This window comes from Cystoisospora suis (assembly GCF_002600585.1).
Source record: "Cystoisospora suis strain Wien I chromosome Unknown contig_2747, whole genome shotgun sequence".
In the NCBI taxonomy this organism is placed as follows: Eukaryota; Apicomplexa; class Conoidasida; order Eucoccidiorida; family Sarcocystidae; genus Cystoisospora; species Cystoisospora suis.
The window spans coordinates 53,647-81,475 of NW_027155543.1; the positions used below are offsets into that span (position 1 = coordinate 53,647).

Below are 27,829 nucleotides of genomic sequence, written 5' to 3' on the forward strand. Positions count from 1 at the left end.
TATCTCAGTTTGACCACCTAGCAGAAGAAGAGCCACGTTCAGTATGTAACGTCGGATTCTCTGTTTGTTTATTGTTTCCCTGTTGATTGGGAGATTCCGACCGTAGCGCAACCGGGTGTCTCCCATGTGTGGCCCGTCTTTTCGCTTTTTCTGTCTCGTGAAGAAGAAAGGTGTACTCTTCTTTCCTTGTTTTCTCCACTACTCACTTTCCCTTGGAGACGTTATTAAGTTTCTCGAAAAGCAGTTGCCCTCCTCGCCTGTTCCCGGAGGCAAGCAAGAAAAGATTCTCAGAAGTCGGGATGGTATTTGCTGGAGAGCCCGAGAACGGTTACTTCTCTGTTTGTACCCCAAGTGTCATTTTGTAGTAGGCAGGAAGCATCTCTAAGGTTTTTCAGATGCCATCTAGCTCTGACAATTTTCACACCAGCTTCGCTCCATATTGTTCTTCTATCTCTTTCCTTTAGGAGGGAATCCTCCTGACACATGCAACTGTCGCAACGTAGGCCAACATCTCTGTATTCATGGTGACGCTACAGTAGCATGGGTCGCCCGAAAGTTGGGCAGCAATTCAGAAGGATTCGTTTCTTTCCGTGCGTTGGTGTTTCCGTATCCTTTTTCTTTCCCTGTTTCTTAAAACTCGTGCCCGTTTTTCCAGACCCGTGAGGGAATAAGAGCGTTCACATAATCGTGGGTAGCTAACGCAGGTCGGCCTGTGCTGGATTTCTCTTCCTGTGGAGTCCGTCTCACTCTTGGGACTGGTTTTCATGGGGTGTAGCTTTCGTCTGTCATTCTAGTTTTGGTTTTACCTCCGTTCGTAGTTCCCTTGCTTCGCATGCTTCTTCCCACCTATGAAGGAGACAAGCAACGTCACACGCGTAGTCCCGTTTGATAGCGGGCAGAAACGCGGTTGCTTCTCACTGGGACAGACATACTCGACCTTGGAAGACACCATCGGTATGGAGTCCTCCTTGAGAGAGGAAAATGAATCATCGTATCCTTCTCGGAGCACATTTAGTGTCCCCTGTCCGTCCTCAGTTGTTGTCCCGTCCCTCATCGGGTCTCTTTTTGTCGAGGAAAGCGTTGTACCTTCCCTTTTCTCTTCTTCGTCGCGGGTGTCTCAACTGGCGGCTCGGCGTGGATCTGTCTCATTGCGTCTTCAAGATGCTTCTCTTACCTGTCCGCTTCTCCGTAAATGCCAGGCTTCTTCTCACATTTTTCCCACTGTTCATCTCCTCTCTCGCTTGTTAGTCTCAATGGAGGACAGAACTTCACCCTCTCCTTTCCAGGGCAGAGGCCTCTCCAATTCACTCTTGACAAGGCTTCGCTTGTTGGGTGTGTCCTTTTCTTCCTCTGCCTCTGCGCATGCTTTCCCGAGCTCTCCGAGTCCACACGAAGCTCTTCTTAGTCCGCGCTCAGTTGAAGGTATCTCTTCTTCTCCTGTTGTAGTGACACCTGAAGCAGCACTCGCATGCAGTAGAAACCTGGCCCACCCTTTCTCAGTACCATATGACTCCATGTCGTCTTCTTTTTTCTTGTCGCATTCACTCTCTTCTTCGCCTTTTTCTGCTTTTCACTCACGGGCTTCTATCGGAGGCAGGTGTGGCCTCAATGGAACGGCACCTGGCTCTCTGTCCTGTGCATCGAAGGGAGATTTCAACAGCACGAGAGATGATAAAGATACTTCTGGGGACCCTCTTCGACAAGCGGCAGGGGGAGTATCTTCAAAAGAAGCCTCTTCCGTTTCTTTGCCTGCCACAGAAAACTTCTTCTCTCCTGCTAAGTCTCTTTTCCATATGGGAGTTCACGACTATAAAACATTCAAATATCCGTCTTCTTTTCTCTCCGTAGTAAACCCCGGGCAGTCACCTTCATCCGTAACAGATGCTTCCTATGTCGGCTCCTTTGCCGATTCCTCTGATCTTCATGCATCTTCGAGATTTTGTCGTGCTTCTTCTTATAGCCGGGTATGGCCATCATCCATTGCTTCTTCTTATTGCCCTTTTGCTTCTTTAGCTTCTGTTCTTTCATATCCCCTTTTCTTTAACAAAGATGGGTTTCCTTTGACTTCTCCAACACCTTCTTCTAGTACGGTGCCTTCTTCCCCTTCTTCCTTCCCGTCTCCTCGTTCTCCGTCATCATCGCAGTCATCTTCTTCACAATCCCAGCCTCCCGCATGGCCAGCAGGACCTCTACGTTTCTTTCCTGCCTTTCCTGTACATCGTTGTCGCGGTGTCTCTGTGACTCTACCACGTAATGGAGAGAAAGTGTGCTTCGGCCAGTTTGAAGAGACCGCTGGCATTCTTCTCCTTTCACCAGAACAGCTTGATGGATTAGCCGTAGCGTCCAAGTCTCCTTTCTTTGATGGCTTTGTCCTAAGACATCTTTCCCCTTCCATCGCAGCTCAAGACGCAAGAAGAAAGGCTGCTGCAGTCTTAGCAGCTGCCGCGAAGCTCGGGAAGGGTGGCACCGGTAATCGACTGTATGAGGGTGATAAGCAAAGTGAGTCAAGTACTCAGACGTCTCCTTTCCCGGAAGCGGTCGGAAGGAGAAAAAATGACCCTAAGGGAGTAGGAGAAGGAGCAACACCTGGGACAACAAATGCATCCCTCAGAAACAACACTGGGCGGTTTGGAACTTCTCCCTGGCCTAAGAATGAAGAGTATGAGGGTCACTCCGATAGCTCAGACGATAAGCGTCGTGAAGAGAACAAAACTGTTGATGATGGCACGGAGAGACGGGCAAAGAAAGGCGTTTCTTGGAGCGAGGTGGCTCCGGTGAAGACCCAGAGAGAGGGGAGTGTCTTCAGTAATGAAAACAGTGAAGAAAGAGAAGATCAGGAAGTGAAGATGACTGATGAAAAGAATCGTGGCCAGAGGGGAGGAAGAGCTGGAGATGATGGGGGCCGGTATGTTCGTAGTAGGCTGGTGTCTTCTGCTTCTTCTTCGGCAGCTACGTCGTCTGGGAGGGAAGAAGGAGACGAGACAGTAAGATCGAGAGGAGAGAGGCCATCAGGGCTGAAGTCGTTAGATAGACTTGAAGGTGTCCTAACTCGAGCAGAAGATCTTGCACCCCTTATCGCGGGGGAGTCTCAATGCTCGCTCCATGGACGGCTGGTGCAATTTTCTCAAGGAAAAAAAGATGACTGGAATCTCTGCATCGGTATGATCCCCTCCGCCTACCACCTGGTCTCCTAGGTAGACACGTGGAGAGATATCTTCTCGACAGACATCTTTTGCCCTTGGCTCGGCTTTCATATAGTTTAGCAGTGTGGCATTTGAGTTTGGTCCGTTGATGAGAAGCGTGCGTGAAGGTGGAGATGTTTCGTCAGTCTACAGTCGCCGTGTGTCTTTGTAGTTACGATGAAGTTTCTCTTACATGTTTCGCCTTGAAATGCAGCGCGACTGTATAAGTCATGACGATGATACTTTCAGCACGTGCGTCCCATGCAAGCGGCTGAAATAGGTAGCTTTAGTGCACCATTTGATCGGAGTTGTTCTCTTGGCAGTTCTTTCGCTTGTCTTCCTTTGGACTCCGATCTGAAGCTTTCGAATGGATGTTGGTTTAAGGGCGTTTCTTGGTGTCCATGAAGTATGCTCTCTGATGTTGCACTTCTATCGGGGGGTTGGGTGGTGGTATGTATGGGGGTCGGCATTTTCTTCCTGTTGATCTTCATTGGAAAAAGAGCTTCTCGAGTCCAACGTACTTCAATCATAAGCGAGTATACGACCGTTCTTTTTTCTTTTCGCGTTTTGTCTGCAGGTGACTGTTATTGGTTAGCTATGAAGATCCCCTTGCAGTCGTGTAATCCATTTATATTCTTTAAGAATGAGGCAATTGTGAAAATCGATACCCCTAACGCCGCTTCAGGTGGGACACGAACAGCTTCACATCAACCGCATCAGGACTCGGTCCGAGGAACCTCATCATCACATGTTTCGGAAGATCGAGGTAGTACTAGTAGTACAAGGCGCTTCTCTTCTCCGCAACATCCTCAGTCTCCCTACTACCCTCAGTCTCCTTCTTATCCTGAACAATCAGGCTCTTATGATCCCTCGCGTCCTCACAATGGGTCTGCTCCGTCTTCTCCTTCTCAGCAGCCTCAGTATCCTAACTCTCGGCTTCCCAACAAATCGTACTCTCCTTTTCATCCTTCTCAACAATATCCTTCCTCAGGTTCTTCTTACAGACCTGGTCAAGACGCAGAGCAGCCCAATGACGAGTCGCAACTTCCTGGTCCTCCTTATCCTCCCTCGTATTCTTCTCCCGTACAAACGGCCAATCCTTCTCCCTATAAGCCTCACAATCCTTACTCGCCATCACCTGGTTCTTCTTTCTCGCCTACATCGCGAGGAACGGGTCCCCGACCTTGGACGCCAGGAGACTCTTCTGTCTCTCCTCATTCCGGGACGGGCCAGAGCGATGATTTTCCACAGAATCGGGGTGACATGCAGCAGCCACGCGACTTCACCAGTGGAGCACAGGAGGGAGACGGGAGGCCCAGGGCAATCGATCCGACAAGCACAAGAAGGCGTCCGGATGGTTCATGGGTGACGAAGCCCAAACCAGAAGAAGAACAAGAAGAGACAGCAGACGATATGTCAAGTCTCTCAGAGATCACGGAGTGGCTAACAAATGAGGCGTAAGAGCTCATTTAACAAGATCGTATCCTGACACCTGTCTCAGCTTAACCTCCGGCGGCAGGGCACCCTCGACAAAACCTCGGTCCCGTCTGGCATAACCTTGAAGCTTTTCTATTTGACGGTGGCGCAGGACACGACAAGTATCTCGCTTCCATGACCAGCAATACATGTCACACGTTGTATCACTTCACTAGCAATAAGCGTGATAACAGGCTTGCATCGATACGTAAGCACCGAGCCCAGCTTGAGTAGAGCTATTCCTTGACCTTTCCAGCTCTTTTGACACACTCTCGTCTTCCTTCTTTTTCACTTGTCTTGGCTGGGCTGCAGAGTGAAGCGATACAGGCGAGTTAAGGAGGCCGCGCCGGAGGCTTTGTCCCGAGCGACAGAAAGATTGAAAGGCAATGTTCCTCAGTGAGTCCATCTAAGAACCGTGATACGAGAGTTCACTGTGTTGTCACTTCGTGTAGTAGTTCGTGCATGTCCTCTGCGTTCGCGGTTGCGAAGGGCCACTCTCCCGTTTAATAGTGCAGTCGTACAGTCAGTTGTGCATCGGAATGTGATCTCGCTGTAGAGGGTAGCTTGAGTGTGCGCAACAGCACACAAGCACAACTCCAAGAAATTTTGATTTCCAACTTTTAGTCGCATCTTTCAAACGTACACATCGGGGGGGACTTCTTCGTCTGACAACTGGTCACATGAGATAATCCAGAAAGTGTGACGGTTTCTTCTCATGAGTAGGTATCACCCTTTTGTGTGCACCGTCAGTGTATCTGGCGTTCGATCTCGAGGAGAGAAGAAAGCCAGTATTTCAACGCAGCCCAGCAGTGTGTAAAGCTAGAGACTGCTCTCGAGGTTTCAAAGGGGATGGTGATGTGAGCCTAGACTCCAGCTTCTTGTTCGAAATGAGTGGTGCCTTGTGTCGAGTTCTGTGTGGATTGCATGAGCACTCACTGCCATCAGACGTTGTACAGCGGGAGGGGTTGCATGCATGCATACATATGAGGATTGTGGTTGTTGCTATGCTGTGACTCAATACAGATCAACAGACGACGCAGTTGTTTTAGGGAAACGTTGCGCCGAGTTTCCTCAGTGGGCCTTCCAGTATGTGACTGATGCAGCTCGGCAGCTTGGGGGAAGTATGCGCCAAGCAGCTGTAGAGCTATGGAACTTCATTTTCACTGAGGGGGGAGGAGGGGGACCCGGTACCGAAGGTGGAGGAAAGTTTTAGCCAGACAGATCACTAGGGTGTATGTACATCAGTTGGCATTATTGTGTGGGTGAGCCCACTTGTCTCGTGATTGTCTGAACTCTTGAATGACAAAAAAGAGAGAGAGAAGATTCAAGTGTGTTCTGCGCATTCACGGTGGACCAGTGCAGTGATACGGTGCTTCATCCCGGGTACCCTCGATGGAGTAATCGTGTAGATAAATACATCACCATGATAAGAAGACGTTTCGTTACTGCACAACGCGATTGTTTTTTTTGACTGAGTTTTTCTTTCCGCGGCTCGCTGGGCAGTACTACATCAGGAGCGACTCGATCTGTGTCGACACCGCTTGAAACCATGCAAAGCTTTTTTCCGAACAGCACTTGATCTCTTCTTGACAGAGAGGTAAAAGGGGGGTGGATCTTCTGTCTTGTTCCCGGAGTCTAGATTGAATGCACCTGGACGTGAAAATCATTCAGTTTGGGCCCGTCAGGAGGTCATGGGTCAAAAGATTGCTGACCCTCCCTCATACCAGGCTTGATCTCTGGTGAATAGAAGCAAAGAGATGCAAATGTGTTTGTCCCGAAGAACCTCCGCACCACCGGCTGACAACCTATTGTCTTTCTCGTCCAACGCGTTTTTTCTTTTTCCAGTTGATGAGTTGAGGCAGCCTAGGTTCGATGCAACGTGGGCGGTGTTTCTTGGATGGAAGAGAGTCACTCTCACGTACTCGAAGATGACATCACTCCATGAGGTAACAGAAGAAAGCGAAGAGCCGATTGCTACTCTGCTTGTCGGTTGTTCGGACCTTCATGACCACCAGCGAACGGAATATGTCTATGGGCTGCAGCGAGAATGTCTGAAAGGAAAAGGCTAATAGAGTGGGCAGGTCAACTCACCCGGTGTCTCGGTTTAGCGCTCCCTCACTCAGGCCGTCCTTCCCGGTGTTTTGAAATAGGCGTACACATATCTAAAGACAGATGGACGGCTTCTCGCCTTACGAGCCCTTTGGTGATGGTGTACAGCTATATGTTTCAGCCTCCTCGGATACTAGCGAGGGCGGCCACCGAAGAACAGGAGATGGACAAAACTTCAAGCCATCGCACGTACGCTTGAATGCGTTGTTGTGTCCGAAACCGGGTATCTGTGGGTCCCCAACTAGAGACGTCCACGTACCAGGGACAGACAGATCCATCTTCTGAGAGAGGGAGACCTCACTTTCAGACGCCGACTCAAACCGAGGAGGGGTTTACACAAGCAGAACACAAACGAACTTTTCATCTTTTCTTGTCGCATCTCATCACATTTTTAAAAAGATTCACTACGCCAAGGCTTTCGTATCACAGCCGGAAAGACTCGAAACTGATTCCAGACAGGCGCAGCGTGCGCGTCTAGGGGACTCTTACCAGAGAAAACTGGTACTTCAGGAAGAAGAAAAAGTACGTGAAAAAAGGAGTCATCGGAACGAAGACAAGCACACTGTCTTCACCCGGTGGTATTCCCATGCGCTGGTCGTACGATTGACGCCCTAGGCATCTCGCAGTCTTTTACCCTGATACATCAAAGTTCTATGTACACACTCTTTCACTCTCATTGGTTCAGTTTACTCCCCGAGCTTTGTTCCTTCTTTCGCTCCTCGGCTTTCTTGTCGGTCTCTACATTTCTCGTGTGAAGTTATCTCGCATGGCTGCTCCCGGGGTAATTGTCGCCTTTTTATCTCTCAAGTCAACCGAGAGAGTCGCGAGAGAGGAGATGGACGGAGACAAGGGATATGAATCCAGCGGACTGTACCTCTGTCCATCTTTTTCCACTCTTTTCTCCTCCGTGATACTGAGCCAAATATCACCATTCTCTCCCTTGCGTTGCTTTAGAGTCAGATTTATCATCTGCCGATCTCTCTCCCTTTTACCGCCTAAACCTCCCCGTCCTCTGTCTTCCTCTGGTGTCTTCTTGCCTACATCTTGAAGATACGGCTCTTCGCTAGTTCCTCCTCTCGATACTTTTTTTCCCGGAACTCTGTACCACATGTTATCTTCTCCGGATTGCTCCGTACCTTCCTGAAACTGATCTCTTGCTTCATCGTCTTGTTCCCTTGAGTAGGACAACGTACCTGATTGGAAGCCATCAACCGCACCTTGATAGAAAAGCCTTTCCCGTGTATCTTTGTTTTTTCCTGTCGCGGTGTTATCCTCTGTTGGCGTATCATCGCGGCGCGCCGCTTCTGCGTGACTGATAGGCCTGCAGCCCTTTAGGCTTACTAGGAAAGTGTCATGAGGCTCCAACAGGTGAGGAGACACCAAGGCATGCTCCATGAACCCCAGGTCCACGCGCAACCATAGATCTCGAACATCACATCCTACCGAGTCGGCTTTCCGGTTGGTTTCGGACTGGGCCCTAAGAGACGGAAAATGTTTGAGGTGGTGCAGGTCCTGCCTGTAATGCGTGAATAAGACAACAGAACGCGTTTCCTTGCCTACTTGGGGCTGCGCAGCTGTAATCTTCTCCATCCGCGCACTCAGCCTTGAAGAAACTATTTACGATACTTTCGAGTGGGAACCAGAAGCGACACATAATGAAAGACACGACACCTCTACGCGTGCATACGCTGGGTGATGATGTCTAAGTGTGCGGAATGCGCAACACGAGTTCCCTGAGACTGCATTTTACACTGCCCAGTCCTTTTCGGGAGAGCATCGATGATCACTCACGCCGCGCCTGGAGTGGCTCTGTCAAGACACTGGCGCAGCTCCTGTTTATGCCTCTTTTTGTAGGGCCCCTAGAATCAAAGCGCTCTAGAGGGAAGTGACGGTCCCTCTCATGACCGTCTTTTTTTTTTTAATAAAATAAAATAAAATATTAAAATTAAAAAATGTGACTTCATGTGCTTCACTCCCAATATATATACACACGCTTATGCATGCCAGCTACATAGGAATACACTAAGATCACTGTGATACCACACACCCTCTTTACACTACTAAAACTACTGTGATGAACTAAACAAAGATTTGCACGGGTGTCACCTCACCTCTCTGTCCAGGATGCTCGTAGTAACCCTACAGGAAAGAACTCCTCCTAAGTGCTTACGACCGAGGTAACAGCGGGTTATGACTACGAGATGCACACTTGCCTGTGGGGGAACTCTTCTTGGAAACGACGTATCTTTTCTCGTCGTAAAGGAAGCCAAGCTTCCCAGTACGCCCGTTGAAGGACAGGAATTTCAACGGCGATGCGCAGAGATTGAGGCGACAGATTGATAATGGCAGCTGCCGCGGAACCGCTAGATAGTGGGCGCATCCACAGGGAGACAAGCCCAGGCCTCTCAAATATCCGAAGGCCCTCAACAATGAAGTCATCCTGATTCACGGCAATCACATCCGGATTACTCAAGATCTGATAGGAAAGCACACACCAAATCACACCAAGGAGGAGGAGCTGTCCCAATCCTCATCTTTGTTCCTCTGATAAGCCCACAGCAATGAGCTCGTGACCTCCTTCCCATCCCCTCAGCGTTAGGGTCGATGGTACATATGGAGAGCGAAGGAAGAGCATGATCTAGAAAGAAACAACTGCTACGCAAGTCGTCTTCTCGTCTACACTCTAATCACACTCCTTCTCTCTCTGCCTGGCTCACGAACTCAACGCGGGTTCAGTTAGTGACGCTCAGAAAGGCGCTACAAGGCCAGGATGAACTGCCGGAAACCTCAATTTGAACGACACACAACAGTCAAGCCCAGCTGTGTCAAGTCTGCGATATTGTTGACGGCTCTGAGGGCGGACACGATAAGTCCGTCTGTCCATCATCACCACCCTCCGGCTCGTCTCCCTGAATGAACGCGGTACTACGAGCGTTTCCCGTCGTGATCAGGCACCGAAGCCCATACCTGTAGGGTTTCGATAGGCATCATGCGTACGTCGTTTCCAAGGATTAACGGCGCAGTGATAATACTCCAAATGCTCATCTGTGTGCGTCCTTCCGCATAAGTGAGCTGGCCATTACCGATCTCCAACATATCTGGGTCATTGAAACTTCCAGGCGCGATAACGCGAGAGAATATCTCTTGGTTGTCTCCCCAAAAACTCAAGATCCGTACAAGGCTCTGCCAGTTCGCCTCTATGTCGTCGTAGATGCGCCACATGTCGCACATGCTCTGTAGGTAGGCAAGCATCAAATACCAGTAACACGCAACAGTTCACGAACAGAATACTCAGCATGCACAGACAGGCACTGCCCGAGCCCTGCAGAATTTCCACTCCGCATCGAAGAACGACCTTGTTTGACTTTAAACAAACGAAACTCAGGCCTGCCCCATACCCTGCTCTTTAACTGCAAGACGGGGAGGGAGATTGTCTTGGTAAGTTAGTGTCAGTTGGTATCTATCAACCTTGTCTGGTCTCGAGAAATCACTGCAGAGTAGACCGAACTGGGGAGCTGATCAGTTATCAACATGTTGGTAGAGCCTTGTTTCACTTCAACAGGACTGGTCACAGAGCACCTGTAAGAGTCTCTCTGAAACCTCATCTCTGCCTGGCTTACCTGAATGACATCGAAATCGAAATGCGCAGGATCTTGGACATAGGCGGGCCAGCTGCAGTTGAGTACGACTTTCTGCTTGAAGTCAGGAGGAGCGGCAGCTGCCGCCTTTTCAAAGGCGGGAGACCACCGGCCATATAACTCCCGCATTTGTCCCGGGTCGGCCCAACAGCCATCGATTTTGAGGAAATCCACACCCCACATCTGGAAAGCCGCGGCGTCTTCGTCTTCATGATCTTTCGAGCCAGGGTACCTACAGAACAAGAACTACAACTGCATCAGCGGCGCTTGCTGACATCTGTCTTACTATGCGCACGCAAGTGAATCCACACCTACATATACATCGTGAGCCCTGAAAGACTTTTGAAGTCCCCTCCTCTCATCGCTCACACTGGCAACGACAGTGACAGCGCGCCTGATTGAATCATGCACTGAGCCAACCAGAATGCTGAAACATGAAGAACTTCCAAGCCAGTACACACGAAAGATTCAACGGCCGTCCATTTGTGCTTACAAGCGTTGAAACACGATCTCCCAGCACCACGCCGAAATCTCTGGACTTTCAAACAGGTTGGACGAGGGAGTGAAAGGCAAAAAGAAGCTTACTTACCCCATACATGTGCGGGTACCTCCGTCCGTGTACATCCCAAACTTAAAGCCCTTTTGGTGCAAGAACGACGCAAGAGCAGGCATGCCGCTAGGAAATCTGAAGGAGTCCCAATGCAGCGGCTCCGTCGCCTCGCGGTCCTAAGGTTTTGGACACGAGACGCAGGAAAGGGCGTGACCGTTACGAGACAGCGCGAGAGACAGAACTGAAACAGGGAACGCGAGGAAGGCGCGGGTGCACAGCACGAGCACCGAAGGCTACGGAGTGAAGCAGGGCAGGGCTGTGTGAGTACACACGGCGGGAGAGATTAGAGAGAGATACTTCTCTCGGAAGCCCCCCCGGCGGAGTAAAAGCTTCACTTCCAGGCGGGCTGCGGGTGACTGCTCCCGGACAACAAAGATGTGTCGCAAACGAATCTCTTGCGACGACATTTCCGAGAAACTACTGCGACAGCATTCCCTGCACTTGTAGCACGGCTCCATATTCCAAAATACGTCTACCCGTTCTGTCCTCGCGACCACGTACCTAAGCGTATTCACGAGTGAATCGGTGCACCATGACATCTGTACGCACGCACTACCTGGTACACAAAGAGCTACCCGTCTATTTACATTCGCACGCAACACTACACGCAACAAGGGCGACCCGCAGAGACTGATTGGCCGTACGCACAGCAAAAATGCAAGAGCACTTTACCCAGAGGAAGACAAACCGCGTACGCGGAGTACTCACACTGCAGAGTGTTTTCCTAATTTCTTGCAACCAGGAGAACACTCTACACTCCACACAGCAGAAAACACTCTACACCCCACAAGGCAAACGTTTCGAGGTCCCAGTCTCACGCAAGATAAAAGGACACCCGATCCAAGCGTGTTTTTATAATGCCACTATAGCAGCTCACTGCGGCGACTTACGCCGACGCTCTGAAGCAAGGGATAAATCTACGAGGACGTAACGCAATGTGAATCACGCACCAGTACACGTATACATAGATCAAAAGATGGCAACATGTAACCGGTCACACACGAAGTGATGTATTTCTTGTGATAGTCGCTGCAGTCAGAAAGAATTCGCCTGTTTACCTGCTGCTGGACCCCCCAGCAGTCATCCAACATGACGTATGAGTAGCCTGCCTCCTGAAGACCCGAATACCTTAAGGCCTCAGCAATCCCATGAATAAGCTCTTCAGTGAGTCGGGAAGTATCGCATCCAAAGGCGTTCCTTCAAAAACAGAAGAAAGAGACGACATACTTGTACCTGCAGTGGCGGTGATCCTCCATGTAGTAAGCGTGAGGGAGTCCTTACGGCATTCAAGAAATTTCTTCAGGACAGGAAACCACTTAGTCTGAGGAAAGCAAACTGGAACTTCTCGGGATCCTCGACAAGCGTACCGACTGGGCTCAGTCCAAGTTCACATCTAACCATAGTCCTCTTGTAACAGGGCGGAGAAAACGGATGGGAAACAAGAAGAGCGGCTCACCCGATAACCGATTAGATACAGAGGCCCACGGCTTCTGTTGACTACTCTTCAGGCTTCCGCCAGGAACCCCCTCTACCACAAACCGACCGCAGGTACGCTTATGCGAGCAAAAAGAATCTGTATGATAGGTTGTGAAGTCTCGTTTGAAAAAGTGAAAGTACGCTACAGCATAGCATCTGCCTGTCTGATACAATCCACGGACCTACTCTGTACAGTTGTGTACAGACAGTAGACACCATATACATACATACGCTGGCCCGCTGATACGATACATTCCATACCGATCTGTAGGAGGGAGAACACGAACAGAATTCAAATGCAGCCTTTTTTCCTGGGTGTCCGCCGTACGCGTGGAGTCTAGCAGTGTACTGTGGCAGCGGGTGTCTATCGGGACTGTTGCGCGTTCCTTTGCCTGAGATTATAGAGAATGGGGCGGTGTGTGCTCTCCTACATACCACGAGTTCCATCCCATAGGAGGTTTGGGAATCATTGCTTTTCTGACTGCTCCTGAAGAGGTTCCTTTCTTCCCTTGAAGAATAGGGTGTCCTTTGTAATCTGTCATAGTCCATCCAGCTATTACTGTCTTCCCTTTGTGTGTCTGTGAAGAATGCCTCTTGTCTGAGAGACGCGAAAATCCTGGTCTAGTACCTCCTCCGGTAGGCGCCGCTATAATCTTTCGGACTCCGTGAGAAATCACTGTATTATTTAGCTTATCTTCTTCTTTCTCTTCTACGCTATTCACTTGCTCGTGAAGACTGCCTCTTGCCGTCTCCATCAAGTCTCTAACAACACCTTGTGAAGTCTCACCGTCCATGTTGACATCTTTGTCTGGGTTCACAACTTCCTCTGCCGCTCCTTCTCGATTTTCTCGGATTCTGTCTTCCTTGACGGCAGGATGATCAGCTGTGTCTCCTTGAGGAGTCTCGGTTGTCTCCTGACGTGCTTGTCTTCTACTTCCGTCCCCTGTTGACTCAACTCCCTCGGCCCGTTGTTCACTCGCTCCTGCTTCATTCTGACTGCGGTCCCCTCGCTTGCTTCCCTTTCTTTGTTGATCGTGACTTGACTGTCCACCTGACGTGCCGTAGTCTAGTTGTCTTTTACTGTTTCTCGGCAAGTATCTATCGCTGTCAGGATTATCTTTTGATGAACGACTACCGTAGGAACCAAGATGATGATTACGGCTGGTAATCGTTCTCTCTCGACCCATTTGCGGTCCTTTGTCTTTTCGTTCCTTATGGTCGCCGCGCAACCACGGACGTATTGTCAAGGAGTCTTGGTCGTCCCTCGCCGCCAACCAAGAAGAGGAGGAAGAGCGATGCAGGCCAGATGACTGGTCAGAGAGTTTTTCTTTACGTTGTTCCTCGTCCCTTTGTTTCCATGCGCGTGAAGAGAAAGACTCTCGTGCTTCTTTGCCTGTCCCACGTGAGACAAGATCACAGGCTGCCACTGCTATAAAGGGTACAAATACAAGGGACAGCACGCAAAGAGAGAAGCCGGGGAAAAGAAAAGTAGAGCTTCTTCTGAATGAAGCGGAGGTCCTGGTTCCGAATACCACAGTAGGAAGGACGGAAGGATGAGGTGACGCCGGCAAAGCCATTCTGTCCTTGATGTGCGTAGCAAGATCGCGTCTGTTCTCCACGTTTGTTATCTGACGAAAAAAACAAGAGAAAAGGGACGGTCTGCCTATGTGAGCTTATAGAATTCCCAGTCAAACAACTGGCGGACTTCAGTACTGCTATTTCCAGCTGTACAGGATACACTGTGGATGCTTGGTCGCGCCTCGGGTAAGGAAGTGTGCAGCCTGCTGCTTCGTGCAACGACGATGAACAGAGTGTGTCTGAGGACGCCTTCTTCCGTTGTGTGTCTCGCCTTGAGGAACACGCAACGCAAAACCGCAAGTCCGCGCACTTCCGGAGAAAAAGAAGGGAACATGTAGCGTCGCGGGTCCCGAATTATTTGTGCAGAAACGATTTCTAGCGATATCTTGAAGACAGGTGTGCACGCGTGCGGCGTCGCCAACCAGAGACGCTTATTGCCCGGCTGTCTCCGCAGACCTCGTAGAAGGACGGGCAAACGACTAAACTGAAAGCAATTGCTAATATGTGCGTAAGGCTGCACGGTTGTTGGCTTGAGAATAAAGACTCGGAGTTAGTTAGGAACACAGTAGAGCACATCTGAGCTGACAGTGTTGAGCTAAGCCACAGTGACCGGGAAACGGCACATCTCTGAGGTCCTGTCCAGCGTCAATGAAAGAAAAGTAGTAGCCTCTATTGCACGAAGCTTACCTAGACTTTTTTAGGGGCACTCCTCTGCAAAAAAGCTGATGTCTCTTGCCTGATCGCGAAGAATCATGGGTACACAGAACGCAGCAGGAGGGAGCTTCACCTTTGTCGATGTTCCGAGCGGGCCAGCAAGCTCGGCCCGACACGCCGGCCCGGGCTCCCGTTTGAGGTAAAGGAGACGAGACAAGACAAACATTGGAGAGTCGCATGAGTGACAGAAGAAGCTGCTGGCTGCTGTTCACTCCCAACACAAGGGACACCTTTCCCTGAACATTTGTTCACCGAGGACTGGCTTGGTGTTAGACGTCGCCTCTCTTCGTTCCGTGAGTCGTGGTAGTATACACACTCCAAGAATCGAGCCCGAGAAGTCTTCTCTCCCGCCTCTTGCCGCATGCGGATGCATCACAAGGAGTCACAGGCGCTACTTACCGGTAAAGTCAACGAATTTCGAGAGGAGTTTTTCGTTGCACAACGAACTCTCCCTTTGTTGAGCTAGTCATTTCCCCCGACCGAACACACAGTGGCTAAAACGCCACATGCACATGTGGAACACTGGACGACCGTGTCACTGAGCTGGCTGGTTTCAAGTCCTGTAGCCCGTTGTTTTTCTTCTTCTTTTTTCTTGTTCTCACTTCCGTTGGCTTTGGTCAGATGCCTCATTTGTCATTTCCTTACTTGTCTTTCTTTCTGGGCTGGATGTGGAGCCCAGTGCGTACTGCCTTGACCTCGAGCTTTTCTCTTTCCATCTCTCCGCCTGATTGTCTCTCCTGCCTTGCCGCGCCGCCGCTTCTCTCTTTTCTCTCTACACTTCTGGTATTCCTGTCGTTTCTCCCGTCCGGTTTCTCGAGCTGAGTCATATGCTTCGCAAGTGAGAAGAGCCTGGCAGCAACATCCCTCCCATTCTCGCATCTCCTCGCCCGTTTTTTTCTCCTTACGTGTTGGTGTGTGGCTACAGTGAAAGGCGTTTCGAAAATCTCTCGCAAGAAAAGACGAAATGTCCCGCTTTGCCCGGTGCGGAGGCCTCTCTGGGTTCCGCGTATGGGCTGCAGCACTAGCACTCCCTTCAGCCACGTCGAACGCTGAGGTGTCGTCATCGGGCTCGACTGGAGAGGATGGAGACCGCTCCAGATCGCTCTTCTCATGTTCTTTCTCTCAGTCCCGGTCTTCTAGTCATCTTCTCCCAGGCCCACGCGTACCATGTAGCGAGACTATAGGAGTGTCTCCCTCGGCCCCAGAGGGCGGCAACCCATCCTGTGTCGGCACCGCATCTCAAAAACAGCATGTCCGTGGTATATCGTTCATCAAAGAACACCATGACCCCTTCTCACTCGAGTGTGCTCTCAAGAAGAAGAAGACAAGAGCCCCCTCTTCTCCCAGGGAGTCCCGTGGCGCAAGTAGCTGTCAGGCATACTTTCCACGAGGGGACTGCACCGCATGTTACGACACGAAGCTGAATTTCTTTCGCAGAGATTGCTACCCTTTGACGACGGCGTATACAACAAAAAACAGCAGAGAGAAACAAAGTAAGAGGAGCGACCGTATGGGCGCCGGAGGAGGAAAACATAAGAATGCTGTCTGTGAAAACTTGTACAGAGAGGGTTTAACAAGAAAGAGAAGACAGCGAACTGACACACTCCGAGATGTACAGAACGTCCCACTATCTAAGCAAATTCGGCATTCTAGCACTTGTTTTTCTTCTCTTGCTGCCCAAGTGTCTATGAATCCTCTGTCTTCTACAATCGCAGCATGCAAGGAACCACTTCCTTCCTCTGGCTGCGAGCCATCGTCCCCTGTTTTCTCTTCAACCGTCCCTTCTTGTTCTTCTACTGTATCTCCTTCTCGTAGTCCCTCTCCCTCTCTCGACTCTCCTGCCTCCCTACATAGTTCGCCCGATCCGGATTTAGCGGTAGCAGTTCATCGCGCTGTAGAAGGCTTGCGCGTACGGCAGAAGAATGAACAGAAACAAACTGAAGGACATGAAGAGATGCCTACAGATTCACAGTCTTCTCCTCTCATAAGTCATCCTCTTGTCATTCCTGACACGTTGTTAAGAAAGTGGAGAGGAGTTGACAAGGGTGAGAGAAAGGAATCACAGGCTTCTAGCCATCCCCTGCAGCAGCAGCAGCCTTTCTCGTCAACACCATCATCTTCATCGGTAATCGCAGGCGAGAGAAGACCGAGGGTACCTCTCTCTTCTTCTGTCTCTCATGTAGGAGATCCACGTCCAAGGGACGAAGGCACAGAGAAGACGACGCGTAGTTCTGAGATGCTTGGAAACTCAGAGGGCGACAAACCTTTGCCCGGTCCTCGAAAGTTCAGTTTGAATGAATCCGACTTCGCTCATCTGGTAGGCGAGTGGGTGGCTGGAGAAGAAAAGGGAGATCAGAAGACGCGGCGAAGGTTCGCGGAAATTGAGAAGTGACATTCTACTTGTTTCACATATAACTTGATTGGAAGGGAGGTATTCCTTATTAGCGGACATCGCCCTCGGAGGGGAGTGGTAATGAGTGTTTTGTGTCTTCCGATCAGAGAGACGTGTGCTGTATATACACCCAGTCGTGGTTACGAATCTCTTTCTACTACTACTTCGTCAAAAAAGGGGATCTCATCCGGGGAAGGAGAGAGGAAAGGAAATGTCCAGTCGGCACTAGGAGAGAACAGTATGGGGGTCGTGCTGTAGGAATTCAGAAGATCGCTCTCAGTTTCTGCGGAGAGAGTTGTTTTGTCTCGAAATCCCGACTGGAACAAACTCCTTTCTTTCTCCTCGCCGGCGACACCCCCCCCCTCGCATACACGTCCTAGAGATCTGTCTTTTCTTCTTTTTTCGATTGATGTCGTGGTCGCATACTTCACGTCCGTAGGTAGCTAGGTAGGGAAGTAGCCATTCATTCCTTTTCTTTATTGAACGAGAAGCCTTCCTCGCGTCATCTCTTACTGGTGTTTTCTTGTTCTTCTTCTTTTCATGGGAGCTCAGTTCTGCGGTATGTGGAGCAAAGGACTAAGGACTTTCAAGTGATCACTTCGGTCCGGATTTCAGCTTTTTGAATTTTATGGTCTCTTTTTATGTGTCTAGGAGACCCGGTGGTTGAAGTTCTTAGAGCGGTCGCGCCCGTACGGACATCTCTCAGCTGGAAACTCCGTTAAAATCTATGATAACGGTAAGAGACAACATATTCCGTATCTTTCATGGTTCTACCTATTGTAGATGTGGTTTTCGAGGCACGCCACACATAGCACAAGACAGAGCGCGACGTCAAGTGAAAAAGAAAGGGGAGGAGGAGGAAGAAGAACAGCTTTCTATTTGATAGCAATAGTTTGGTCTTCCTCATCTTCATAGTGAGATTATATATGTTAACATTCTCCACCCGTCTGAGGAAGGGATAAGAGACAGTGGACAACGTCTTCTTTCGGTTTTCAGTTGAAGTGCATGTGATTCATTCTCAACAGAGTAGAATCTTGTTTTCTTTTTCCATCTTTTCGACGTGTCGAGTGATCGCGAAGAGACGAGGGGTCTATCATTTCTCCTTGCTTAGAACGCAAAGGAAGAATGCAGTCTAACCTCTCGTGAAAAAGAAGAGGAGGTAGACAGCGGTCTTGGGAATCACACGTCGCAGAGGCAGACTATCAGCCTATTAGTCTAGGTGCGCCACTGAGGTGGAGACAGATACATGTTACCAGTCCATCTTATGATTCTTGGCATGCCTCTGCTGTTTTCTGCTTGACCTGGTGGAGGAACGTGAATAGAAAGAGATCTGTCGATGAAATGGGAGGGCGTCTTTTCTCCTCTGAGGTTTGTTTCTTTTCTTCCCTCACTTGTAATGTCTGCTCTCGGGGGACGTGTCTGCACTTCGCCAGTGTTGAAGTACTCCCCTACGTGCGCATCTGCATAGCATCGCGGATCATGCACACGCCTATCCAATGGTGACACGAGTGCAGGCCAGTGAGTGGAGAGGGAAAAGAGAGGAAACAGAATTGTCTTTCTCTCTTTAGCAGCTTGTCATATTCTCGCTCATGCGCATTTGATGTGATCTTATACGAAGCAGTCCAGGAAGAACTACGGGAAAGGAATGTTCATGATCCGATGCATCCTGGCAAGTACGGAATCTACAAGACAAGAAAGAGCTGAGACGAGAGAGACACCTGTCTAAGCGTCCTTTGTTTGGACCGTTTCACGTATGTTTTAATAATGTTTTCATTCTGATCGCTCCTTTCCTTTGCTTTTCCCTTTTTCAGGGGATAAAGCATTCACTGCTATGCTACGAAGTATTAAGAATGCCAAGAAGAATGTGCTTATGGAGACGTATATCTTTGATCAGTCTCGGATTGGTCTAGCCGTCAAAGACGCTCTCTGCGAAGCTGCCTTGAGAGGTTGCTTCGTGCTTCTCGTCGTCGATTGGGTACAGAGGGAAGAGCGAGAGAAACAGAGCTGTCATAAACTCGCAGCTGTATTTTCTAGGAGATAGGACTATATGCAATACCTTGAAGATAAACAGAAGAACATCAGGAATGAAGAAAACATTGTATCAGAGTTAACCTTCTTGTTCGTTTTTCATGATATAAAGGTGATTGCAGATACTCCCTTTAAGATACAGCCGGTTGTCTTCCTCTGACAATGAGAGACGAGAGCTTCTGCCTTATCTCCCTGTTCTAAGGCCGATGCCACGTAGACAGGAAAACGGCAGAACAAGAACAGGGGGAGGCGAAAACGGGCCGCTATTCTTCGTTCGCATGCGTACCTGCATGTGAGCCGTAGCTCCTGAAACATAATAGTCTTCGCTTCAAGCATCACAGGACATAAAAAGACGTGTGTATGTAGGATGTGCTCGTGACCTCCTCTACGTGGAGACCTCCTTCTCTTACTGTTTTGTATCTCCGCTGGCTACGCGATGTGCTGCCTCAAGTCTACTCTACAGACAATTTTTGGGCATTACGTTCACCAGGATAGGATGGACTTGTTCAAGTCAACTCATCGTCGTCTACTAGAGTAGATAGATACCTGTAGACTCAAACACACAGCTATGCTATGTACATGCAGCGGCTCCTGTGAGCTCATCATTATATATGTACATTTATAGATACATACGCAGATCTCAAGCACAGAGAGCGATCTGGAACTGACCGTGAGGTTGCTTGACCTAACAAGCTCTGCTGTCGAGATGAATGCGGATCATGGGATTCCTGCTGCCTGTCGAAGTTGAGATTTGTGGTTTCGTTTTTCTGTCCTTCCTTCCTGCTTCAGCTGGGCGGTTTTAGTATGCCGCGGTCTTGGCATGATGAGCTCCTTGCCTCTGGAGTTCGACTGGTGATTTTCAATCCTCCATTACCTGTCCTTCTTCGTACTACGCTTTTTGGAGGAGACGACTCTTCTTCTTCTTCCTCAGCTGCTGTATCTCGTTCATATTCCTCATTCAGTCATGCCATAGCTACTGCTAAGCTCGCTCTTGTCTACTGTAAACATCTTTTTTCTACTTTGTTCTCTACCTCGTCTTCCAATGAAAGGCCACCGCCCTCTTTGTCTTTACCTTCTTCTTCTGCTTTTCTGCTGGAGTCGAGTACACTGCTTCCTTCAGCTCCTCTTCAAGACTCGACACAAGGGACAGAGCCTGAAGTTCCTTTATGTGCTGAGCGTGTCGGCCCTATTCCGTTTCGTGATCATCGGAAGAGTCTCGTCATCGATGGAGAAGTTGCTTTTGTAGGCTCTCTCAATGTATCAGAGGATGCCGTAGGTAGGTAGGAGCATATTATTTATACGTATGTATCTATGTATGTGTATATGTGTGTACATCTCTAACTGCATCATCAGCATTCGAGCTTTGATCTTCTTAGGGGAAAATTGTAGAATGAATCGTCGGTATCCCTGTGGGCATGAAGCACGCCGAATTCGAATGGCCGTACAGCATCGGCAGATGTTCTCAAGTATGGACCGTGCTCCAATGATTTAAGGTTACGTGAGTCTACGTTCCGGCAAGAGAAGAAGCCTCGCCACCTTTTCACTCTGTGTGGTACGTGATAATTCATTTGCTGCTTTGATCATTATGCAGCTGCGCGCATGCATATATACATAGGTAAATACATACATACATGGGTGCATACATACATACATACAGTAGCGCTGAAGATCTACAGAAAACTTGTAAGCTTCAGATTGCTGACTACCACCATGTGCTTGTGGATTCTTCGGCAATTTCTCGTACCTTTAGTTTTCTGTCTGTTTCCGAATGCTTTTGCGACCTTTCTCTCGATCCGCGGTTCCCTGTCTTCTCCGATTCTACTTCGTTTTTCGTTATGAAGCTTCAAGTATCATACCGCCAGATTCCTCAAGTAGGCTAGATTATGGCGATTGAAGGGACCGAGGGCCTTGTTAAGACTGCCGGGAACATTGTGAAGACTGTAAACAGACGGAAGATATCATGGAGAGAGAAACCACTGTCCTCCAAATTGTCCTTGTGTGGTTCTATGGATATATATACCTCAGGTGAAAGATATGGTGGCAAACAGCGTTTCTATGATCTTCACGTCCGCGTGAGAGGTCCGGCAGCAAAGCAAGTTCAGGCTCTTGTTTTAGAAACCCTTGCTACAGCCAACGCCAAGAAGATTGCTGTTGACTTGCTAACTCATTTAACAAGACAAGAGGAAAGGGATGAACATCCTTGGCATACTCACACAGTAGTAAACGAACGGCCAGATACAAGCCAAGGGATAAGGACGTGGGGAGACACGTTTGTGATAGGGAAAGGGAGCGCAGTTCATGAAAAGAAACTTCCTAGAATCCGTTCGCTTAGAGGTGATAGACTAGTAATGACAAGAGAAGAAGAAAGGAGTCGTGAGGGGTCTGAGATCGGGAGTAATGGACAAGAGAAGTTTGAGAAGATGACGAAGAACAAAGGTGTTGGAGACGAACAAGTTATGAATGAACAGGAGGCGGCACCGAGGGGATCCAAGCAGGACGGAGAAGAGAGAACAAGTGAACCTGATGAAGAAGAACTAGAAGGAGAATCGGAAGAAAAGCACGGGCAGAAGGTGCAAGCGAGAGGACGCGTGGAAAAAGAGGCAGGGAAGGAAGGAGAAGGAGAGGTGGATCTGTTTGAAGGGAAGACCAAGGAAAAGTTGGGAGAATCAAAGAAGAAAAGACCAGTGCGCTTTCATTGTCAGAAACAGAGACATGAGGACGTGAAAGGAGAGAATCTGTGTCCCTTGGAGAGGAGCTCTATCTCTCACAACGGAGACGGTTATGAAGAAAGCCAGAGATCCCAAGGTGTTCCCACCTTGTCAGCATCCTCCGCTGTAACTACATTGTTTTCTTCTTTGTCTTCGTATGTCTTCCGGTCCACATCGCCTCACTCTTCTGCCTCTTCCTCTTCTCTTTCAGAATCCCGCTCCTTGACCCCAGGCGACAGTGACAATTCTCTTCTATCGCCGGTTCCCGCAGGTAGACACATGGTAACTTCTACGTCTCCGTATCTTTCTCCATCAAGCGAAGAGAGAGAGAGAGCACCTGACGATCCAGGGGAAAAGCCTAGTCGTCCGATGACCCCGACGAAGAAACTTCTGGAGACACCAAGAAGACTCCTGTTCAGCTGGATGGCTGAACCCTGTAGCAAAGAGACAGCCTCGTGTGTTGACAGTATAGAAGCAAAGAGGCGAGAAGAAGAACAAGACGATGATGTTGATGATGCTCATGATGTCTTGATACAGGTAGTGGAGTATCTCAACGTAACGCCGTTAAACAAAGGACAGGCTTAAACGAAGAGATGCTTGATTAGCATGAGCTTTTAAATTGTGCATGCTCTTCTTTCTCATCCGGCAGAATGCTTGCGCTTGCGTTTCGCAGTAGCTGTATGAAAGCTTCTTACCCCTGGCATGCGTGGACTCAGGCTAATTCTCAAGATCATTCACGAACAGAGTAACATGTTGAAAGAGTTGAGGTAGACACGGAAATGCACTGTTCAGGGTTCGGGTGTTTGACGGAGTAGACTTCATTCGCAACTAGAGAGTATTGCATATGAGACTGTTTGTCGTGTCGGTATGTGCATTTTTGCTATCGGGGGTGCAGTCCTGCAGTTACCAGCTTGGTACCAGGGATTACCTATCCAAAAGAAGGCTATTTTCTGATGGTTCTTGACTTGTTCGAAAGCCTAGGCGATGTTGAACTGTTTGCGAGAGAGAGAGAAAGAAAGTCAAAGAGAACAGGAGAGATGGATCGTCTCTACCTTCTCGGGGCCAGCCACCGTTCCCTTCCGTAGCATAGCAGGCAATTCGCATCCATTCCAGGAGCAGCGAGGTAGTGCTGGTACTAGATCATTTCTTGCTGTTTTCGTACGGATGATACTCACAAAATGTCACGATTCTCTCAGATTGTCTGTCGGCGCTGTCGACATGGTCCAAGCTGTTTTTCTTCTCTCTGTGGACAGCAGTCTATATGGCGTGTACCCGTATGCATAGGTAGGCAGATAAGTGTCCGCATTCATGTGAAGACACAGAACGCTTATGAAACGTCGACGTCTGGGCGGATCACAAGCCTGGTGTGTGTTTATCTATCTATCTATCTATCTCGAGGGATGGTTCTTGCCTGTGGTTCTCTTTGTGTACAGGTGCTGGAGAGCAATGTTCTGCGAAACCAGCGGTCTATCCAAGCTGTGTTGAAGAACGCAATTTACAATGTAAGCGACAAAAGTGCAGTCATTCGTAGGACTGTGTCGCGACTGTCTGCTCTAAAGCCAGCTACCTAGACTTACGAAGAAATATCTCCCCAGTGTGTCACGGCCTTCTCTAGACTTTGACCTCACTGTGGTCTGAAGTCCTATCACTCCTAGTATGTTATCTCCCTCAGCATAAGCGCCGTTGTGATGATAAGCGAAGCTACCAGCGTCTCTATCTTTCTTGTGGGGAGAATACTCACATGTATATGATTACTGGCCTTCACTTCCGGTCAGTGCGGATAAGAATGAAAGGCAAAGCTGGCTCCAGCTTCCGTCAAGGTCCTAGCTAATTAGCTGCTTGACGCAGACGAACAAGCAAACAGCTAAGACCTCACTGGAGAAGGGACGCGAATTCTTTCTGAGGGGAAGAGATTGGGAAGAAATTTTGCTGTCCTGATTATGGGGGGACCTCACGGACAGTATCTGAAGAACACGCAGATGCTTTTGTGATAGGCAGAGGTGTTCAGCTCAGGCAAGACCATGTATATGCCTTTGTAAGACAAGTTTCAGGGATACAGATGACGAAGGGTGTGTGTGGTGTACTTCGGCCTAGTTCCATGTATCTTCTACGCCTCCAAGAACATTTCACGACAGTTTATACTGGAGGGCAAGGCGAATTCTCCGTTCTGAGATGGCTTGCCCTTGTCCCCTGCTCCTGAGGTTTCACATTCTTTGTCTGCACTCTGCTTGGTCTTCTTGTGGTCCCACAGGCGACTGTGAGTCTATACGTGACGACATCGTACTTCGTGCCTCCAGGGTTTTTGCGCCGAGCTCTACAAGCAGCTCTAGCACGGGACGGCGTCGATGTGTTTCTTCTTCTTTCCGGAGACAGTGATGTCTGGGGCGACGTTTACGCCACAACGTATGTTGTTCGTAAGTTCCTGGTAAGCGAATGAGCGATGGATCTTGCTGTCCTTCAGCCACCCGTTAGCTGATAACAGGCATATGTGAAGCTATTGGAATTCGCTAAAACCAAACTAGCGGTGTACACCTACAGCTTGACCCCCTCGCAGCACACTTCTCACACCGATTGTAACTGAGCTTTCAGAACTAAGCGAATTATACCAGTTGGTCGTGCCACTCCCGTGAGCTTACGTTCGCTTGCATGATGTCTTCTGAGCTGGATTTCTCAAGGGTTTTCGAGCTTGAACAGTCTCTAAATTGGACATGGTGTTGTACCCCCGCTGTTCTTTGTCTGTGAAGCTCCTGCGTACGTCAGGCCTGTGCAGAGCCACCTGGATGGAGTACTTTGTGTGACGATATACATCTTTGACAGCTTGTGCCTCTTCACTCATCGTTTCTTCGAGCGGGTGGCTCTTGACCCCCCCGGGAAAGAATCTCGATCACGACTGGCCTCCTTCATTCCTGCTCCTGGTCTTGGAGCTTAGAGTTGCGGCTATCGCTGGGCAAGCCTATCTGTTTTTATCGAAGCTCGTGGTTGGCATGTCTCTCCAGAGCTATCCGTCTTCCTTCATATGTAGAGAGGAATACTTAAATGAGCGTGCACACGCACGCCACAGTGAGTGGGATCGCAGGACTCTCGACAACAGGACGCACAGACTGCTGTATATACAATGGAAGCAGCTACCGCTATCTCGTAACTCAGAAAACCAAAAGACGCCAACACATGGGTAGTTCTTATCTCACTCGGTATATGCGGGTACGTGCATGTGTGTTCAGCCTGCCAACGATATATACACACGAATGCACGTCTACCCTTACAAGTAGATCTTCGTGTGTTCTTGTCGGTTCATATGCACAGGAGTCTGAATGTTTGTCTCTTTCTTTTTTCAGTCAAAGAAGCGTCGACACTCATTCCTCACAGCAGACTGGGAAGTTGATCCCTCAGTGACTCGCAAAATCACAGTATTCTTCTCTTCTTTACTCCCGACAAATAGATGGAACAGTCCCGAGGCCTACTGTGACCTCTTCCAAGTTGGGAATGAAGATGAAAGAGAACGCGAGGAGTCTCCTCCTCCGTTGGCAGCCGTTGAGAAGTCTGAAGAACTACAGAGAGCACTTGGACCAATCAACCCAGAAGCGTCTGCTATATCCGGTGGTGTTACTTCTGGCTTTTCATCGAGGGGAGATGAAGCAAGAAGGGGGTCAGTAACAGGGATGAAGAAGAAAGAGCAGGATCTTCAAGGAGCGCAAGAACAAGAACGTGGCGCCATAAGCTCACCAAGGGCGCGAGGTAGTCTCCTACCTGCGTCAGAGCAAATACAGAAGAATTTTGTTGAGTTGGAAGACGCCAAACCGGTAGTGTCACTTGCTGAAGCCGACGAGCGGACACTCACGTCTTCATCCTCTTTCTTTTCCACGTGGAAACCTATATGGGGGGGGAAAGGCAGTCAGATGAACGACGCAAAAGAGGGAGAACGAGAAGAAGACGAAAGAACCGCGGTCAGCACTAGAGATGTATGGCAAGCGCAGCAGTTCTGGAGAGCATTGCGGGAACGTCAAGAGCCTCGTGGAGAGGCCTGTGTCTATTTCTTGACCTCCCAGCATTGTCACGCTAAGAACATCGTCGTCGATCATCTTTGGAGTACTGTGGGATCTTTCAATTTTGACAGGCAGGTCACTTAATATCCTTAGGAAGAGATACCCATCACATAAACTTCCTGTCGCTTTCCTTCGTCGATAGCAGTCAGAAACTGTGTTTTCGTACCTGTAAGCGGGGCTAAGAATAGAGGGACCCAGAGCTGCGAGTTTTGAATTTCTTTCGCATAGCTGGTCGCTGAAGCATGCCTGTGTACATGATGATTGCGTCTATGTATGGGTGGATCGACAGGTTTACATACATATGCTCAGTTGCCTACTTCTACATCCGATGTCGTATTCCGAACTCCTGTCTCACCTACATGTCCAACACACAGGGTGCAAAGCCTACCCTGGCTCAAACAGCGCACACTGTAGATGATGATGAGGTAACACGACGATAAACCCGCCCCGAGTGCCTGAAAGTTTCTAAGCCGTCGAGCGTACATGCCGTCGTCGTCTTTTTGTATTTTCAGGTTCTCCTCACGTCGTAATATGGAAGTTGTTTTGGCTTTTCTAGACCCGACTATTGCCGAGAAGTTTGAGAAGCTCTACTGGAAGCAAGTCCATTCTAATAGGGCCGAACAGATGACAGTGGAGAAGTGGAACGATCAGTCATTTATCAAAAAAGTTTGCTGCTTTCTCTGCTACTACGTCACCCGGTTTGCCGGTAAGGAATGACAATGAAGGAGGCTGAGGATCTTTCCAATAAGGAGGCTGGGGTCTTCTGTCGAACGCGAGTGGATGCTCCTCGATACACATGCATGTGCTTCGCTTACCCACAGTACTCAAGCTTCGTCTTACTAGTGACTCGGTGCTTGCCTCCTTGTCTCTCTTTCCGGAAGAAAATCACGGGCTACACAACAGGTCGGGGGATGGGTCCATACACATACATCGTCTTGTCTTTTTTCAAATCTCCAGGGAACATAGCTCTTGGTTGGGACGTGAAGGGAGGACGGACGTGGAATCCGGTTCAGCGCTGCCTGGGTTGTAGCTGTACGGCGGTTCACCTAAAAATTTCGCCCTAACGTCTACAGAAAGTGAACTGGCTATATGCATGTGCAAATTATTACAACGGGCACACTCCAGTACTCTGAGCTAGTCCGAGCGTGACAAACTTCGCGTTGCTTCAGTCGACAGTGTGTTTGCGATGTGCATACCACATATCCATCCACACCGTATCATTCAATTCAACAACCGACACGAATGTATTTCGTTTCTATGCTTTTTCAGGGAAGAACTTTTTTGACGGTCTGTCTGATCAGCGAAAGCGAGCCGTTTTGAACCGCTTGGTCATTGCGTCCTACTTGGAAGACATGCCTGCTACAAACTTGTGCGCCTCTATGGTATGGGGCCTTCAGTGAGAAAGATAGCCACGTGCAGGCATAAGCAGTATAATCAGGCAAATGAGCACACGTCAGCCCCCGGTCAGCTAAATATTTCTCCCAGGATACCGCTGTCGACGGGGTTGCCTCGACAAACGAGGAACACCGAGGCTGAAGGAAGCTCCAGCACGAACAATCTACTGAACAGTCTACCCGTTCGCGAGTAGGAACTGACAAAGGCAATGTCCGTCATCCCGCAAAAGGAACAGTAACGGGCAACGGCAAAACGCCACCGAGGGAAAACCTCTTGGGCTTGTTTCCCGCCGGCTGATCAGCGTTGAGCGCGGACGTCCGAACAAAGCGCATGAGACTCCCGCCGGCTTTCTTTTTCCTCTCAGTGGTTCTCGCTACTTTCCTGATTTCCCGTGTGCGTGGTTTCGCCAAAACGCCAGCAAACTGCAAGCTTTTTCATGGTGAACTAAACTGGCCGAACCTGCTGTACCGGTGGTCCTTC

General features: G+C 49.3%; 3 protein-coding genes across 3 annotated transcripts; 2 read left to right on the plus strand and 1 right to left on the minus strand.

Annotated features, from left to right (window-relative positions):
* Positions 1-3: 3 nt before the first annotated feature.
* Positions 4-8,214, plus strand: CSUI_005685 (uncharacterized protein). Its single transcript, XM_068065855.1, has 5 exons — positions 4-3,159; positions 3,760-4,639; positions 4,971-5,054; positions 5,682-6,887; positions 7,062-8,214. Exons 1-4 carry the CDS (start codon positions 849-851, stop codon positions 5,869-5,871), a joined length of 3,465 nt encoding a protein of 1,154 aa, XP_067922171.1. The 5' UTR covers positions 4-848; the 3' UTR covers positions 5,872-6,887; positions 7,062-8,214.
* Positions 7,506-15,854, minus strand: CSUI_005686 (melibiase subfamily protein; the record flags this gene model as incomplete). Its single annotated transcript, XM_068065856.1, has 8 exons — positions 15,429-15,854; positions 13,279-14,119; positions 12,074-12,174; positions 10,995-11,131; positions 10,388-10,637; positions 9,735-10,001; positions 8,977-9,243; positions 7,506-8,279 (listed from the first exon to the last, which is right to left on the minus strand). The coding sequence occupies exons 1-8, from the start codon at positions 15,660-15,662 to the stop codon at positions 7,506-7,508; spliced, it is 2,871 nt and encodes a 956-aa protein (XP_067922172.1). The 5' UTR covers positions 15,663-15,854.
* Positions 15,210-27,826, plus strand: CSUI_005687 (phospholipase d active site domain-containing protein). The gene is made up of 10 exons (XM_068065857.1): positions 15,210-17,100; positions 17,827-17,911; positions 18,987-19,150; positions 19,993-20,479; positions 21,229-22,448; positions 23,345-23,413; positions 24,163-24,336; positions 25,247-26,029; positions 26,467-26,660; positions 27,224-27,826. Exons 1-9 carry the CDS (start codon positions 15,748-15,750, stop codon positions 26,482-26,484), a joined length of 4,353 nt encoding a protein of 1,450 aa, XP_067922173.1. The 5' UTR covers positions 15,210-15,747; the 3' UTR covers positions 26,485-26,660; positions 27,224-27,826.
* Positions 27,827-27,829: the final 3 nt, after the last annotated feature.

Coding starts and splice junctions, on each gene's coding strand:
- CSUI_005685 (XM_068065855.1), top strand. CDS start 849: ATGAAGGAGACAAGCAACGTCACACGCGTAGTCCCGTTTGATAGCGGG. Junction 3,160..3,759: donor TGACTGGAATCTCTGCATCG/GTATGATCCCCT, acceptor TTTTGTCTGCAG/GTGACTGTTATTGGTTAGCT. Junction 5,055..5,681: donor TTGAAAGGCAATGTTCCTCA/GTGAGTCCATCT, acceptor GACTCAATACAG/ATCAACAGACGACGCAGTTG.
- CSUI_005687 (XM_068065857.1), top strand. CDS start 15,748: ATGTCCCGCTTTGCCCGGTGCGGAGGCCTCTCTGGGTTCCGCGTATGG. Junction 17,101..17,826: donor AATCCGACTTCGCTCATCTG/GTAGGCGAGTGG, acceptor TTATGTGTCTAG/GAGACCCGGTGGTTGAAGTT. Junction 23,414..24,162: donor TGAAGAACGCAATTTACAAT/GTAAGCGACAAA, acceptor GTGGTCCCACAG/GCGACTGTGAGTCTATACGT.